Source organism: Gavialis gangeticus, unplaced genomic scaffold (genome assembly GCF_001723915.1).
Source record: "Gavialis gangeticus isolate Ggan-Ray unplaced genomic scaffold, GavGan_comp1, whole genome shotgun sequence".
Classification (NCBI taxonomy): Eukaryota; Metazoa; Chordata; order Crocodylia; family Gavialidae; genus Gavialis; species Gavialis gangeticus.
Genome location: NW_017729029.1, coordinates 33,848,643 through 33,867,255, shown reverse-complemented (window position 1 = coordinate 33,867,255; position 18,613 = coordinate 33,848,643). Strand labels below are relative to the sequence as shown.

General features: G+C 41.0%; 1 protein-coding gene across 1 annotated transcript in view; it reads left to right on the top strand.

Annotated features, from left to right (window-relative positions):
* LOC109300345 (sodium/hydrogen exchanger 2-like) overlaps nt 1–15,907 on the top strand; it is an 86,206-nt gene extending 70,299 nt beyond the window's left edge. The window contains exons 8-13 of the mRNA XM_019521028.1: nt 75–239; nt 1,679–1,790; nt 3,315–3,449; nt 8,962–9,028; nt 15,029–15,161; nt 15,788–15,907. Coding sequence (XP_019376573.1) covers nt 75–239; nt 1,679–1,790; nt 3,315–3,449; nt 8,962–9,028; nt 15,029–15,161; nt 15,788–15,815 — 640 coding nt within the window. The 3' untranslated portion in view covers nt 15,816–15,907. The remainder of the gene's footprint in view (nt 1–74; nt 240–1,678; nt 1,791–3,314; nt 3,450–8,961; nt 9,029–15,028; nt 15,162–15,787) is intronic.
* The last annotated feature ends 2,706 nt before the right edge of the window (nt 15,908–18,613 follow it).

Here is an 18,613-nt window from a genome sequence, read left to right as displayed (position 1 = left end):
TCTGCTATGTATCTTTGATTTAGTCTTTAATGTGTGAATCAACCCTGTGCTTTGTCTTATTTGTTCTTGGACAGATTTGAGTACTTCAACAGCAAGTATTTGCAGAAGTTCCTACTCCGAGAGTACAGCCAGCCCAAATCAAGTATTGTGCTTCTCTATGAAAAGCTGGAGAAGAAACATGCCATTGAGCTTGTGGAAGCAGGCCAGTTAATTCATACCCCATCTCATGCATCTTTGCTGTAAGTATGTTCCTAACCCTCTCTAATGACACACATAGTAATTCAGAAAAGCTAATGTGAGGTGGATTCCCTGCTGGGGAATTCTGTGGGGCTCATTTCCTGGTAACACAAATGTGCCCTCAGGGAACATGGAAATGACAATAACTTTTCTCAAATGGAAAATGTGGTTAAAAAAACTCCTGACAAAACTCATTCCCTACATGTTTGGATTGTCTACACTACATGAATGGGCTCTCAAAAGATGAAAGTGCTAGCCAGTTCCCTGACACAAAATGGTTATACAATCAACTTTATAGTAAAACCCTTTCCCCAATTAAAATTCAGTTTGTCATTTGATTCCAAGTAGCTGAGGCACCAGACTGGCTTTGCCATCTGCCTAGGCTGCTGCCTACTTGGGATGGTGAAGGAAAAAAGTTTGCTGTAGCATGGAGATGGGGAAGGGACTCAAATGCAACCTCACATACATCAAATCTGAAAGCACTGCTGCCTGCATCTGGGGTGACCAAGAAGCTTAGTTGTGCTCAGCGACAAAGGCTGTGACAGACATGGAGCCCCCCCCCAGCAGTTAACCGGAAGAGGAAGCATGTCAGTTTGACCCAGCTCCCCAGCTTCTGTATAGATCAGGTGCTTCAGTGGGGCTTTTTGGTGATTCAATCAGCTATTAGATAACATTGCTGAAAAGCCCTGCTGAAGCACATGATCTATACAGACATTTGGCAACCCAGGTCAAACCAATGTGATGCCTCTTTTGGGCATGCACTGTGGGGGCATGCTGAGCTGAAAGTAAAGCACTTTTTTTTTCTTCATGTCTGTAAGCAGCCAAAGGGACCAGATACCAGTATAGACTGACCAATATCCACTGGGAAAAAACATACTAGTGGTTCTTCTGGGTCCATAGACTTGGAAGTCTGCATCCCAAAGCCCATCTCACTTCAGGGAAGAGTTAAATGGAGACCTTGCAAAGTTTCCTCTCCTTTGCTTCTTGCTTCCTTCCGCAGGAAGGGTTGATGTCACCCAGAAAGATAATAAATGAAAATGCAGTTGGTGCCCAGTATCACTGAGTTGCCCAACAATAGACCTCCTGTCAGTGCTGTGTGGGTGCATATCACTGCCTAAGATTGTACCTGAACAATGAACATTTACCCTGTTTGTGTGGTACAGGCTGGTTTTGCACCTGCACAATTACTTAGTCATTATGGAGAAAACAATGGCAAGTCTGGGTAGTTAGGTAAAACATTAAAATGACAGGCTTTCATCCCATCTCCCTCAGACATTTTTGTTCTTCCACTGGTTCTTGCTGTTCTCTTATCCAAAGTCCCCATATTGTTCTTTGTCCTTGGCAAACAAGATGCTGATGGTAACCTCCACTTTATTAAGGGACTTTGCAGCTTATCTCCTGTGATAAGCATTAATGAAGAACCTATGTGTTTTCTTTGCAGTGACAGCCAAAAGTCTGCTGGAATGGTCAACATAGTGGATGGCCTGAATTCAGATGTACTGGAAAATATACAGAAAATATTGGCAAGGAACCTGTACAAAATCAGAAGAACGGTAAGGTTTTGTTCACTCGAGATATATGGTATTCAGATAGTACAGTACAATTACTGCCTTTCTCAGCAGCATGTGCAGATGTTAGTATTATTTAGATATGCTATTAATGAGCTGTCTATAAGGAGAACTGGCTGTGAAAAATGAAATCTAACACTCAACTCAATGGCACTTCTTTGCTGCTCTGTTTACAACATGGCTTTTGAATGCTGCATCCAAACAGTTCCATAATTTCAGGAAATGTTCTAGCATCAATATACGGCACAGAAAGGGGGAAACAGGGAATATATGGGCATCCAGGCATCTGTTTACCACAGCCAGCAGCTTCAAGCATCTCTCCAATTGCCTGTAGGTACAAGAACTGCTTAGGAGTTGCAATTAGCACATTCTATCATAAAATAGACTAATGCGAGAGCATCCTAGCTCTGCTCGTGATCCTGATTCAACTGAAAGTGTTGGCAACCTGAAAGATACAGAGGAAAAAAATATTAAAATGGGGGTGTGGGGAAGAAGAGGGATGAATGAGGGATGAAGGGAATGATAGCACACACAACCCCAGCTTGGGGGTCATTGGGGGAATAGAAAAGCCATGTTTGGGGATGTAGAGCGAAGGAAGAATGGAAGAACATTGGGGAAAATGGGAAACAAAGGTGGCACAGAGGGTCCTTGGCATAGGGGAGGATGGAGGACCCTGGTATATAGAGAATGGACAATTGGGGCCACAGAGAACCCCTGGTATTCCAGGAGGTGTGTAGAGTTTACAAGCAGTCTCTCTGGTGTGCAATGTTCTTGGCCTACAGAAAGCTGTGACCCACTAGTAGGAATTAATTGAAAAATGTTTTAAAGCCGCTCAGCAGTTCTGCTATGAAGCTTATACACTTGGGATGTATAAAACATGCCTGCTGCTTGCAGAATAACTCATGAATAATCTCTGGCTTTCTGTCTTAGGTTTTTTTACAGAGTGCATGACTGTGCTATATTAGCTGCTCATATGGTGAGATGTGGAGCCTTATCCTTAAAGTCTAACTAAGCCTTTGTATTTTGGATTAGGCATGAAATGCCAGATCACTGGGGATGTGGGTTATGTGGGTATCTCAGCACAGAGGGATCAAATACCACCTTTAGTCTTTCTGTTGAGCTGAGAGGCAACAAGATAAGACTTCTGGGGAATGGGAAAAGCACATGGGGAAAAAATCAAGCTCTGGTTTCTGTTTTTACTAACTTCAGTCTAAATCCAAACTAGACAGTGCAAAGACTCCACATTTACACTGGGACTAGTGAGAGCAGAATTTGGCCATAAAAACTGATACTTGTACTACATATGTTGCTGAACCCAACCCCATTAAAGCTGACAGAAGGATTCCCATTGACTCCAGTTAGAGCTGGAACAAGCCTTTTCTCATTTAATGGATATGGAAGATGCTTTTATAATTCCTCATGGAGATTTCTTTGAATCATCTTATGTTGAATATAGCAGATGTTTTATACATTCAGTTTAACATCTATGTTTTGGTGGAATGTGAGCAGGTGCCAGCATACAACAGGCACACGCTTCCTGGAGAGACTGGGACAGAGGAACAGGCAAAAGAGATCCTAATCCTCAGACACAGGAGTCTTCGGTTGCAAAAGAACAAAAGTGACTTGGCTCACTCTGGAAAGGAGGTAATGAGGGGTTAGAAAACCTTTTAATTGTAGTGTGGCGCACATTTCATGTTCATTCTCTTGCATATTCACTGATGAGGAGTCTCTTACCAAGTACCGACGATATAAAAGTTAGCACTGAGCTCCAGAAAGAAAATGGTTTAAAGAAAAAAGTCACAGCCTAATGCCTATACAAAAGTGTCCTTCAACCTTGATTTGAATGTTAGTGACTAGGAGATTTTTTGAGTTATCTGAAAAATTCAGACCTCTAACTTGTAAGTGAACTGTAGTTCCCTGTACAGCACATTTCAGCTTTCAGTTATCATATAAACTATCAGTGTGAGGACAGTTATTTATTTAATAATCTGTTATTACCTGAGACCTGGTTTCTACAGTGTGTGGTCTATTTTTTATGTTTTCTTTTCAGGGAGGATTTCATAAAAGGCTGAACCTTTGGTATACAAGTTGTTACAAACACAGATGGATTGTAAACATCCCCCACCCTTCAGTTCCTTCAAAAGGACAGAACCATTTTTGTGAACTTGTTATTTCTGTCAGAATTTTGTCATTTCTTAAGCTAGCTACAGTTTTGGAAAGCCTTGAAGAAATGAAAAAATAAGAAATGTCACATATCTAATTTGTAAGATGTCCACTTAAGGGCCAAATCTACCCCTGGCATAAACCCAAGACCCTTCATGTTGTACATCAGAAAAGAAATAGTCAAAATATTTTACTGTAACTATTCATTACTGAGCATGAAAGGTAACTACAATTCAAGATTAAATGCAAGCACATATTTACAAAGAGTGGAGCATAGTCCATTATGTCCATGGAAGCCAATTAAATGATTTAGACAAATAGCTATCTGAGATGGTCCAGGTATATTTAATCCTATCTTGATACAGGGAATGAACTACTAGATGATCTCTTGAGGTTTCTTTTAGCCTACATTTAAATGATTCTAATGGCAGTAGGTATGACCCATCTTATTTAGCTTCCAAAACCCATTTATGGTAGTTCACATAAACTGAGTGAGGCAATTAAGCATGTTTTTAAACCTCATTGACTTCAGTAGGAATTAAGCACATGCTTAAATATTTTGCTGAGTTGGAGCAAAGACTCCAAGGGCAAATCATAGCCTTTAATGCATATAATAAAAGCAGGAGGAACATACCGTAACATTTTAAAATAAATGATTAATGTTTCTTTATTTAGATAGAGATTTTTCCCTGCTAGGAAAAGAACCTCTAGACAGCCAGGGGCTTTTATTTCACTCTGACTTCTTTTCTGAAATTCCAGTCATTGATGAGCCTACCGAGATCTGAAGTAATATACCAAATGCTTCTACTTCTAGTCCTTCATTCGCAGGAAGGTGTTTTAGCAAACAACTGCAATGATATAATTTGATCATTTACATGCTGATTGATACTTATAATTCAAAATAGATAGAAAAGAACCTGGCATGTTCTTGTAGAACATTTGGTATAATTAAATTTTAAAAGAAATACATTGAGCTAATGCTAATTTTGTGAGCAAGATTATGTACAATAAATAAGGGCATTCAACTGTTAATTCTTCACTTCATCATTGACATCCTCTGTTTTTTCTGTTAGGTATTGCAGTGCATATGGTATAAACTTCAGATGTTTAGGTTCTGACTTTTTTTCCTGATTAATGGTAATGGACTTTTAAGGTGACTGGATACTGCCAGGGTATTTAGTGGGAGAAGCAAAAGCCAGAACAGTTGTATAGTATTTGCCATGGCTTGTAAAAAAAATGATGTGTACTACTTGCATTCATCTTTCAGACTTGTGACACAAGTAGTCACCTGCAGACACAATCACATGATCCTGATTCTGCCACAGGATCTTTGCAAATGGATCTCCAATAAGTAGCACACATCATTATAGCCCATGCACTGTAGCATGGATCTTTGTATTGTGTTGTTGGCATTACAAAGCTGAACACAATGTTAATTTTATGCTTACAGTGACTGTCATGTTACCATGTGTTGGTACTAACTGCTTTTTTTTTACTCTAGCTGGAGCAAATGGAAGTATTTAGATCCTGATCCTGGAAACATTGGGCGCGTCTACATGTGTATTAAGGCACTTTTTCTACTGCACATTAAATTTAGTACCTCCAACGTGAAGTACTAAAGAAATGCACATTAGACTGCCTTAATGCACAGTAATGAATGTGCATAGTATTTAAGTAACGCTTAATGCGCAGTAGCCTATTTTACTGTGCATTAGCATAACTGCAGTTTTTACATGACACTTTTAATGAGCAGTAAAATAGGCTACTGCAGATTAAAGCACACATGTAGATATGCCCATTGAATCACAGAAATGTACATATGAGTAATGTAATACATGCAAGAAATCTCTTTGCAGCCAATGGAAGCACTTACCTATGGGCAACTCCTGCTTTACTTATGTTATATTTTACTACAGATAGGAAAACCATTGCTTTTTATGGGTTCTAACAAAGTCTCAATGCAATTACTTGAAAGTCCAAAATTAAGGCTTAGAAGGTTGCTGTCTGATAATAGGAACCAACAAATTAGAACATTTGAAAGAATAAGGATGATTTTGTTGTTTCAATGAGAGAAAAACACCTTGATAAAAAATTGTTTTTGACCCTTAAAACTAGTGAACTAGTTTTACCTTTTATATCCAATATTTTAAAATATGCCATTTAGACTTAGTTTTATGCCAACTTGGTACCCATGTTCCATAATCATACAAAAAAGGCTTTATAATTAAAAAAAAATTCAAGAACTCTAGTTAGAAACTGTTGAGAGCTAAATGCAGCCAAAGTTCACATATGCCACTTTACATGTCCCCGAGGGAAAAATGTGACTCTAAGGATTTATCTGAGGCATATCACAGATCATGAAACTAGAGAAATGTCCCTGCAGTATTCTATTCTGCATTTCACCACAAGATGGAACCATTACAATTATATTCACAAACCAAAACTGAAATAAAAGAACCATGAAACAAACTTTTGTGTTTCATAAACTCTGTAACTGTTAAGAAGAATCTTAAAAATTAAGATGGAGATAGGAGTTAGATGTAAGAGGATACCGTTAACACAGTGGTTCTCAACTGTTTTAGACCCAAGGCACCCTTTGTTAGACCCAAAGCACCCCTTGATAGACTCAAGATCCCCCTCAGAGAATGCCTGTTCTTAGCTTTATTCATTTCTTGACTATGGAAAAATATCAGGGCAATTCTTCTGTAGCAAAGTACTTAGAAAGATCACAACACACCAGAATGTTTTGATGCTATGGAATCCTATTTGAAATCTTTGGCCGTATCCTGATGATAATGGTCATGCTGTTCTGCACACTGGAAGGGAGCAATGCAGGGTTTTTTTCTGACCCCTGGATATCCAAGGGTGAAGAAAAACCATGCAAAAAAAAAAAGGGGGGGGAGGAGTGCACGTTGGGGCAGCATGTGTGGCTCAAAACTAGAGTCTGACTGTCTAGAGCCACACTGCAGCTGCTGGCCAAGATGGCTGCTGCTATAGCCCCAGGAGGACCCCATGAGCCCAGCTAAGGCTGCTGGGGCCAGCCCAGTTCTCCCCTACCTCACCTGGGGTAACCTGCTGTGCGCCAGAGGGTGTGTGGCACAGGCATTCCCCGGGCACAACTAGCAGTGGCACATGGTGTCCTGTTGCTGGTTGCCCCTGGAGAAACAAATGTCCACACCTGTGAGGATGCGGCCTTTGGGTTTGTCTTTGGAGTCACATGCAGGTGTTTGCACACACAGTATTGCAAGTCACCCCTACAAGGATCCTGGGGTACCCCAGGCTGCTGTGGCACCTGGTTGAGAATCACTGCTCTAACACTTTCAACACCAGTGAAATGTGGATGTCATCTTCCATTTTCAGTTTGCTAGAGAAAAGCTATTCCAATACCCTCAATAAGTTTTACGTTTAGAGTTAAATGAACAATTCAAAAAGAAAAATATATTTGATCCACTCAGTTCACATCTTTTTCTGCTCGTGGATTGTCAGTGTGTATAGCATTTTTTCTTGCATTTTTAATTTATTCTAAGTTACGTGATGTTTCTTTGGGGATTTGGATGATTCTATACTATCTGAATTTCATGCTGTGCTGCTTAGATCAGGCCAGTTGCAGAGTCCCATGGTGGTGTTGCTTTTCCATAGTATCAGGTGATAAGCAGGGAGAAAGTTTGGGACTCTTGGGGTATGTGGATCTGCCAGCTATTGCCTGCTAGGACCCAAGTGTTGAGCATCCTGCTACAGCCATGAAACAGAAGTGCTATTGTTTATTAGTATAAAATCCTTTTTCATAATATGGTTTGTTTTAGGTAAGAGGTCAAAACAGGCTGTCATTATTGTTCTAGAGCCCTGACCCTGAGACCATCTGTTTTCTCTAAAGAGTTCAGTTTGGGGTCTTGGTTTTCTCCACCATGGAGTGAGAAATGTGCTGACAATTCAGGGATTAGGTTTCTACTTTTGATTGCCGTAGATAGGTATCACGATGCCTAGTACTGGGCATATGCTGGGTGTCCTTGCCGTGCAGGCTGACTATCCAGCCTAACACACAAACTTAGACCTGGTCCTGTCAGAGCTTCAGTGCAAGAAACAATTACTATTCAGCACCCAGAAATTCTTGCCCATGCAGCCAAGGAACGTAGCACTCAGCCTTCTGCTCCTGCCAACACACATGCACGCCCCTCCCCATCTTAAGTGGCTCCTTTGGAGCTGTCTGTAAGCCATGGGGATAAATGACATGCTGCCTGTAGTAATTATGTCAGAGTACTCCATGGAGCATGCTCTGAGAGTCGCTGAATGCTTTGGGGATGCCTTTCCAGGGAGCTAGGCCACTGCTGTTCAACCCGGAAACCATTGTTATTAAAATTGTCAATTGCACGGCAAGCAGTGGATTGAGGGCATCAGGTCCCTGGTTAAGGGGAAAAAAGGAACAAAACAAAACAGAAAACTGGGCTGGGAGGTGTCCAAAGTGATTTGGCAGCCTTGGCTTCTGGGCCTAGATGCCAAATCGCAGCTACATAAGGGACTTATTCCCTGTTTAAAAAAATACCAAACAATTCAGGCTGCATTGTGCTACCAGAAATGCATGAAGAATGAAGATTAGTTGTAAAGCAAAAAGGACCAAACACTCATTAGCATGAGCTCTCTCCCTCACAAGCCTTCCACTGGCTATCTGGCATAAAGCCAGGGAATAAATGTACCTGGCCTGTCACTGTTTCTGTTCAGTCATAGCTGAGTCCTTCTCATTCCTGTCCTGAATCCCTTCCTGATAGTTTATCCCTTATGAAACAGTTGTCAATAAACATTCACCAAAAACTACCCTTGCTTTTATGAAACTTTAGAAGCATTTCATTTTGTTTTTCTTGTATATTCCCAGCAAAATTAAAACAAATGGATACCAAGTCCATAGGGACTGTAACTGGTTTGTTTATAAAGCACAAATGCTCCAATGGATGTACAATATTAAAGAAAAATATTAAAGTATTTTATTTCTTAATCACAGAAGGATGACTCATATTCAGGACGTGACGACTCTAGCTCAAAATATAAACTGTGCCGGTCCTTAACTGGTAAGTTGAAAATCTCATGAGTGAGGCTGATTTCCACCCCTCCCCCCAACCCCCATGGTTTAGTAAGGAAGATAACAGGGGAAATCTCCCTTCTTACAATTAGCTGAATCGCTTGGATTCACTAGACCACTCTTTGCTGGATGAATACCTGCTTTACACACACAACTATTTGCACATGAAACAGGCTGTCAGTCAGTCAGCTTTCCTTGTTTATGTGCCAGTAGAGGTTTTGCACATGTACATTGGGACCATGTTCACAGTCTGTAGCATGTACAAACAGAAGTGGAGGCTATAAATATAGCCCTAACTTATCATAGATTGGAAAATAAAATATGCAGTCTCAACAAAGTACTGCTAGCTAAAACAGACACCAGCTGTCTAATTTCCAACTGTCTGTATGGTACAAAGGAGGTGATTGATGACAGAGATGTTTCTTCGCCGTCTTGGATGTCCGTAGTCAAGGCAAGGATTTAAGGTTTGGTGCCACTTACTCATACTTTGTGGTCAGGTAGTTCACACTGCTGTTTGCCTTATCCCCTCCATTGTAGGGCAAAGTGTTTTGAAGAGGAGTGAACTTGTGATCTCTTCTACATTCTGCATTGATAGAAGATGTGTTGATAAACAGAGGCATGTTCTGATGATTTATATGAGAATAACACAGACTTTGGGAAGTTGCTGTGATCAAAGTCGTAAATGGCGGCACCAAAATAAGGCATCCAGTTCTTGGATTCTCAGGCACTTAAGTGTCAGTTAATGAACATGCTAAGGAAGAAGCCATGGCTTTTTTAACCCTGTGACATTTAACCAATTTATGTGAGCAAAGCTATAGTCACCCTCTATTCTTCTTTCATCCAGTGTTGCCCTTGGCCTTCCCTGACACTGTACAATGAATATCCTTTTTATAACCTAGTCTACCTAGTGGAACCCCAGGTCTGGGACTGCCAGGTGGAAAGCGCCAGGGATAGGAATCCTGGGATGCTAGCGAACCCTGGGTCTAATCAGGGCTTGGCTCCTTTGATACTTCTTGTATAGAGGCCAGGACTTAGAGCCTGGGAGCCTGGAAGGTTTGGACTTGTGGACTGGGTTTCCAGGGTCTGTGGTTCTGGACCAGTCTGTATGACAGGATTGCCCAGGAGCCATAGATTTTGGGAAGCCCCTGAAGATGGTCAGTGAAACTGGTATTTTTGCCAAGGTCACTGATGTCATCAGGCATGAAGCTGACAAAAGTATCAATTCCACTGAGCAGCTGGGGCAACCTCCAGTTGGTGGGAAACTTTGGAAATTTCTAGTTGTGAGTTCAGTTTGGGGGGAAACCATATTTCAGACACATGAAATTTCCTCTGAACCACAACCTGTGTAGCAGCCCTGGGCTAGCAGGCTGACTCCCTGGGCCCTCTGCCAGCTGGTCCTGGGTGCAAGTGAAGGCATGACACCTGGGAGCAGTAAACTCTGGTGCGATAATTACATGTGTAGATGTGCCCATCCTGATGTAATTTACATTAATGTTAATGAGTCATATGCACACATCTCTCCTTAAGAGTACCCATAATGTCTATCCCTTGTTTTAGCAATGGAAACAGTTATCTTTCAATTATGGCCATCTTAGTAAATATCTCTGTTTGGGCCAATGCCTTCCATCCATTGGTTTGTTTTACATGCTGTGTTCTAGTACTTTCATTATACCTGAGTATCACTCTGACTGGCTTCTTTATCATACATAGCTAGCTAGTAAGGTAGCAAGACAGGTGCCTCTTCATCAGCTGGGCTATATCATCATTCAGTCCTGTAGTTCTCATAACTTTCTGGATGAACTCCTTTAAAACTCTGCTTTCTGTTGTTCACATCCTTTCCTCTATTCACTGTGTTGATTGAATCACATGTCTTCATTACAGTTCCACTTCCTTGTTGTTAGCAATGGCTCTTATGTGAGGCTTAGCTGCTTGCTCAAGCCTTTGACACACATTGGATTTAAGACATGATTAACAGGTTAATTATGCCCAAATAGTAACTGAGCCACATGTTAAAGTTAATTTAAGGCATGATAATACAGTAAATGAACCACAATGTTATTCCATATATAATATGTAACAACTTTCTGGCTCTTTTCTGTCGTGTCTTAAACTGAATATGTGGCCTGTTGATGGTGGCTCATCATAACCCATGGCCAACTCAGCTGAGTGTCATGGTTCAGCATGATGTAGCTCCAGGGTCCAGGACACAGCTGTCCTCGCAGCCCAATCCCAGGGTCCCCATGATCCAGGACTTTAAAAACCCCATGTGCCACCCAGCTGGATAGTATACGGGGGGCAGGGTTTAACTCTGCCCTAGGCTCAGGGACTCCATGATCAGGCTGCGGCAGTCTGATCCCTGAGTCCCTTTGTGCTGGGACTTGTAAAAAAGCCAGCCAGAGTTTTGACAATCAGCTGATTGTTTGCTGGGAATGGGACCTGACTGGAGCCAGTTTCAGATCCCCTTTCAGTCCACAGCCCCAAGTGACAATCAGCTGATTTCGTCAGTACCTGGTTTTGACTTACTAGTGCAGTGGGATCCTGGGATCATGATCCTGCACTGACAAGAAAGGCATGATAGGCATCTAATCCCCAATCCCAAAACTGCATGTCCTGCTATGCACATGTGGTGTGGCAGGAGGCACAATTGTTGGGACTGCAGCTTAGATCCCATCGGGCCTTAAACTGAATGGCTGTCAGAGGCCTCATTTCCTACACGTAGCTTTCAAAGCATCATCATCACATCCATCAACATAATACAGTCACCTCCTCACCTGTAGAATGTTAACAACACATTTACACTGAATGTAGAAATGGCTGTGCTCCAAGTTAGATGTATTCAGTGTCACTCAAGTTAACTGATCAGTAACAATGGGTGCATTTACCTGTGCACACTTACAGTGCAGTAACCTAAATTACTGCACAGTAACTATGGCAACTTATGCCGACATGGGAGTAAATTTGATACATGCATCATGCAGGTATCAAATTTACATCTGATTAATTACTGTTCAATAACATGTGTAGCTGTGTTACTGCACAGTAACACGGGAGCTTCTTGGCTGGGTTGGCCTAGCCAGTAGGGGGTCAGCTGGAGCCCAGCCCCAGGAATCCTGCCTGGCCCCTTCTCCTGCTGCTGGGCTGAGCTGCTTTCTGGCAGCCCCTAGCTGCAGCATATAAAAGCCTGCAGCCATTTTGTGCCTTGATACACACTTTCCAGCGAGCCAGCAGGAGCTGCTTGCAGCTGCAGCACTCCAGCAGGCCCCATGTGCCCTGGACAGCCTGCAGCCTGTGTTTGCTGGGTTTGTCCTGCTTGAGAGCTGCTGCCTGGCCACAGGTGAGTGCTGCAAAGGGCTGCAATTTGCCGCACCCTTTCCCCAGCCCTGTGATTCCCCCAGGGCTGCTGGCCCTGCTGGCTGTGGCACCAGGGCCAGCACCTGCTCCCCACTGCTGCTCACCCCCTGGCTCTCTCTTTGCAGGACTATGGTGAAATGCCTCTTCCATGTGGCTGTGACTCCCTGGCTGTGCCTCTGTCAGGGTTGCTGCTTCCACCCCTCCAGGGCTAGTTTCACAGGGTCAGCCACACAGGGCCCCTTCAGCTGATGCAGGGCATGACATCCTCCTCCTCCCTCTCGTCCAGCCCTGGCCCCATCTGTGTGTGCCTACCTGTCTGGAGTCCCAGGGGTGCCAACTGGACCCAGGAGGAGGTGTGCATCCTTGTGGTGCTATGGGGTGAGGAGGATGTCCTGAGGCAGTTCACCCAGGATGGGTGCTCGAATGCCCACATTTATGAGGCCTTGGCTGTTGGGATGCATGTGCTGGGCCACTCCCAGTCGGCATGGCAATGTTCAGGACCTGTGGGCCCAGTGGGTGGCTGTGACTGGGTGCAATCATCGGTCTGGTGGGGGCCCCAGGACCATTCCCTTCATGTGGGAGCTGACCTGCATTCTGGTGCCCTGGGAGCCCACACCCAGGCCCCACCCTGACACTTCTGCTTTTAAGATGGCTGCCAAGTGCTGGCAACTGCCTCTGGCCTCAACATGGCTGCCAAGTGCTGGTGGCCCTTGGTGGCCACAGGGGCACATGATGGGTTACTTTGACTTTGGATTAAATCTAGTTCCAGGTCGCCTGCACGTGTAGATGCCAGCCTTATTCCTGCTTACTGCGCAGTAACTTCAGTGTGATGTAGATGTATGTGCAGACCCTCCCAATGGTAAACAACATGGTAACTACATTTCAGTAGGAACAATTGTAGTAACACACAAAAACTTGAGCTAAAATCCCCAGCAACTGTGGAGCTGACTATATCAGCCCATCAGCTTTCTTCCTGCACAAATTATTTTTAAAAAAATATTTAATACTTATCCTCCTGATTCAGGAAACCAGTCCTGTTCAGGGAAGCACTTACCTGTGTGCTTTGCTTAAAACCTATGCTTACATCCATTGAAGGCAATGGGGCTTACATATAGACAGTTAAATCCATTTTTAAGTGCTTTTCTGAATTCCGGCCTATTCTCTTTATTGTTTGCTGAGTGTCAAAAATGCTTTCTTAAGCCACCTATAACAAAAGAGCAAACATGGAAGGGTCCAAGGCTCAAAACTTGATATGTTCTCTGAAGCACATCGTCAGTTATAAGGTAGCTAAAAGCTTACTTTTCACATTTAAAATGTTCAATATTAATGAAGAATCAAGCAAATCTACATTCTATATAAAGAAACTCAGGCTTGTATCTGGAGAAGGTGTAAAAGAAATCCCTCAACATGCAGAGAAGCAGTATTGTTTTGTGCTTTGAACCAGAACTTAAGGTGCAGTCTCTAAGTCTGAGCCTACTAGAGACACCCTGCGTAAGGTATTGAGCACTGTGAGGTTTCGCAGTATTTAGCACAAAATTATTTAGCAGGATTCTTTCTGCAAATGTGTTGCAGTGGGAAAATTCAGCATTTGTTAACCCTTAAGCTGTTACTTTTTCTGGAGTGATGTGTGTGTTCAGTAGAGGGGATGGCTTTTGTTTTTAAATACAGAGTGTTTCTGCACTAAGTGTGTATTGTACCAAATAGATGAAGGAATATTAGTAAAATAAGGATGTTTCTCTTACTTTTTTGCTTCTTTATTTCCCCTGTGATTCTTCTTTATTTAAACTTTTGAAGCAAATACCACTTATTAAAACAAGTTCAGGACTTAGGAGTCACCTATTCGTAGCCAGATGCATTGCTACCATGTTCTAGGATGTTGCAAGAGTAGGTAGAAGACATGCAGCTGTAGGAGTCTATAACAACATCATAAAGAGCTTTTAAGATACTCTGTAGGCATTTTAATCTTTTGATTTAGTTATTTAAGCCACATTGCTCCCCAGCAAAGCATGGATGTGATGTAGCGGTCAAAGCAGAGAGAGAGGAATCGGAATCCTTGGCTTCTGTTACAGTCTTTGCCATTGAGTCAGTGCGACCTGAGGCAAGTGTACGCATGGCAGATTGAGGACATACAATGGAGCATGGAATCCATCCAAGCCATTAGCTGTTTGTTCTTTGACGTGCCCACTTAGATGAACTGGAGGACGTGTACATCTAACTGCTTGTTTTGGGAGCATCCCAAAATGAAATGTTCTTCTGCCATGAGACCAGTACAGTACAGCTGTTTCTTTAACAAGTTATAAAAAAAAATGTTCATTGGCATGAATTATTTGCCTTATAACGTTCTGACTAAGCATGCAATGGTTACCAGTGGGGACTGACAAAAGAATTACTGTATTTGATCCCTGACTCAATAACGTATTTCAAAATTCAAGGCAGGGTTCAGATTATATTATTTTTCCTTCTATCAAAACAGTGTTGCTTGACTGCTAATTGGTTTTGTAACTAAAAGGTGATCTTTTTAACTGAGTTCAGCCCAGCAAACAAGTAATAATTTAAACTTAGCTTTAAATATTTCTGTGTTGATTGACAACTGGAAAAAAAAAAATTCATTAGAGTCTGTGTTTTCCTTGTTTCTCAGTGAGGGATCCAGAAAAAGAACCGTGTGTGAAACACAACCGATCAAAGTCTGCCTGCATCATCTTACCTTTACAGGCTGCCTGTGCCGAGAGGGTTAAGAAAGAAGCAACAGAAAAAAACACACCTTCAGAAATGTAAGAATGCAGCTCTTCTGGTCTCCTACTGATGGATCTGACTGTGTTTCTCAGTGGTGTAGAAGAAAATTTGCTCATCTTACTTTATAAAGGAGTCAGCCATGTGATCATGTGCAATCATGTAAATAAGACTATATGTATTCTGAGCGGTATTAACAGGGATATCACAGATGGGGCAAGCAACCCATTCTGTGCTGGCAGGGTCTTTACTGAAACATTGCTTTCATTGCCAGGCACCACACTTTAAAAGGGGCATAAAGAAACTGGAAGGAATTCCAGGAAGAACACCAGCAATGAAAGATGAACATTTGACAATAATTAAGATTAGTTTCAAATTAATAAACCTGGTTTGTTTGGAAAAAGACTCAGGGATCAGTCTAAAAATACAAAACAAACAAACCAAAAAAAAAGGATGTTCTCTAAAAAGCACAGGTATTGGCTCCTCTATATTTTTCTTCCTTCTATTTATAATATTTTCTGAAGAAAAAGCCGCTTTTTACTTCTGGAATTGACCCAAGTGTTTGTCCCTCCCATGAAGCAAAACCAGACATGTTCTGTGATTCTTCCTCTGAAGTAAGTTTCCCTCCTCTTCCCTTTTTTGGTACTTGTCTGTGTTGTTGCTACAGGCCGTGGCTCCCCAGCAATGACTCCTAGCACCTGGAAAGCTTCAAATCCTACATGAGAGATCCAGACAGCACAGACTATTCAATAGAAATGGCTCCGCTAGTATCGTTGCTGTTGGCAGGTAGAATACAAAGTCTTCTCTAGAAAACTTTTGCTCCTGCTGCTGCTACTAAATGTTTGGGGTATAAAGCAGGTCTGAGAAGGAACTTTTCAGAAGACTTGTATAACAGAGTGAGCTCTACTAAATGATGCTGCTGTTGGAGAAGGAAAGGTAGATTCTGCTACCAACTCAGATAAAAATTAAGGGGAGAGAATAGTAGGGAGGACATGAGGATGAAGGAAGTGGGAGACATCAGCATTTTGGGTTATTGCTCTTAGAAACTACAAATAAGCATTCAGTCCTTTGAGTTTTGCATCTCCAAATCAAATCAAATTCCCAAGCAGGTCAACCATGACTAACATTGGCCCTTTCCTTTCTCTGCCCATTCATCTTCATAAAGAATAGAAAGAAAGTTTAATCAAAACCAGGAAACAAAGAGATCCTTTTGCAAATAAAAATTATAAATGAATTATGGCAATCCTCATTCTTCTCCCCTGAGGTAGTGCTGGATTTTCACAGCCTGTCTTTCCTGCATAAGGTAACACAGCAATAGCAATTTCAGTATAATTCTGTTACTGTTTTAAACTCCAGCATGAGTATGTTGGTAACTTAATTCAATCTAGATTTCCTTCACTGCCATACATGCTTGGCTTGAAAAACTGCTAATCTTATGTTGTAATATAAAATACCAACCATGTATATATGTTAATTAAATATAATATGTTATTGGAATGTCTCAGAGTTCTTACACACCTGCTTATTTAAGTTCGGATGTGCTTGAAATCAGGAACAGAAGTCCAATATGCTCCAAGGGTGCAGTATGAGCCACTATACGCTCATGATCCTCTATCTAAATAAAACATAAAATGGCATATCCAAGAGATCCATTTTGTGTAGAAAAGAGCTCAGTTTTGCCACAGTAAAGTATCAAAACTAAGCCAGTAAGAAAAAATGTAGTAAATAGGTCTTTTCCTTGACATTAGTAAGAAAGCATAAGAGAGAGGAAAAGAATATGAAAACAAAATTTTGAAGGAGGGTCTATTTTTGATCATTCATGATGAAAATCGGAATAAAATAACTGCACCCTGACCTTGTTTACCTACAGTTTAACTTATGTACACTGTATATCAGTATGTTTTAATAGAGCATTTATGAAAATGATCAGTTCCCTAGTCTTTATCTAGATAGCAAACCACAGAGAATTCAGTATTCTAGCCATTTTGAACCCAAGGATAGAAACTTTACAACCCCTTAAGTAAGCTGTTTGGTTCCCTTGGGTTTTTAGTGCTAGCATACTCTCTTTCCTGGGCAGTTTATCTGTAGCTGTGATGTATCATCTTTATGTTCTGCTATGTATTCCACAGTGTTTGAGGTACTAATTAAAACAAATAATGATTTTTCTTTTCTATAACAAATTTCATGCCCTGTTACAAACCCCCTTCTCTTTGGTATTACTATCAAGCAAGAGACTTGCCAGAGATGTCAGTTTTATTACCTTCCAGTTTTCTTTGCAGAGCTGCAGTTAGCAGAGTCAGTTAGTAATTTTCCTTTAGAAAATCTTTCTTTCTTTCCTCTTTTTTTTTTTTTTTTTTTCAGAAAAAAGCTTTTTTAAAATCAACTTTTAAAATTTTCTTTTCTTGTAAATTTTTTGTTTTTTTTTCAGAAAAAAGCTTTTTTAAAATCAACTTTTAAAATTTTCTTTTCTTGTAAATTTTTTGTTTTTTTTTCAGAAAAAAGCTTTTTTAAAATCAACTTTTAAAATTTTCTTTTTGCTAAAAATTTTTTTTTTTTAAAAAAAAAAAATTTTTAGCAAAAAAGGAATTCTGTTTCCAACCATTTTTTTTTTTTTTTACAGAAAATACCATTCTTGCAAATCAACTTTAAAAATTCTATCTTGCTGAAAACTTTTGATTTTCTTGAAGGAAAATATAAAATATTATTTGATTGAGGTCAGTTCAACTGAAAGTCGGTCTTTTCCTTGACATTAGTAAGGAAGCATAAGAGCGAGGAAAAGAATATGAAAACAGAATTTTGAAGGAGGGTCTATTTTGATCATTCATGATGAAAATTGCAATAAAATAACTGAAACCTGACTTGTTGCTTACCTACAGTTTAACTTATATACACTTTATTTTCTTTTATTCAGTTATTTTGTATGAACTTTCATTTTCCAAACACATTACCTATGGGCCTTGTAGTCTGGGTATCCATACTCCACTAGGGGCTTCGCATCTTAGAACAGTACAACTTCCACAAAATTGAGTTTGTATTGAATTGTGGGAAGTGTAGTCCTCCAGAGAGCTTGCTCTGTAGTAGACAATGACTGATGACCCAACATTCAACTTCCATAAAACAATAGAAAAACGCAGGTAAATGTTGCATTCTTTCAAAACGTAGCCATTTGGGTCACTTTAGTAAAAACAGTTCAAGAAAAAAAATTGAGATAAAAATTGTCACAATTTTGAACAGACAGCTTTTAGGCTATTGGTTCTGAGAAACGTGTTTGAAATTCAAGTTTTGGTCTCATTTTTTGTGGGGGTGGGGGGGTACCAAATGCTGACATGTTGGAGCTTCCCTTGGGCCACACATTCCAAATTTTATTAACCTCTAATGCTGAGTATCACATTGGCACACGTGAGTGCAAGTGCATGCCATTGTATGTACATGCGCACACACGTGCAAACATACACACGCGCGTGCGCACCCACCCGCCCACCCACCCAGAGGC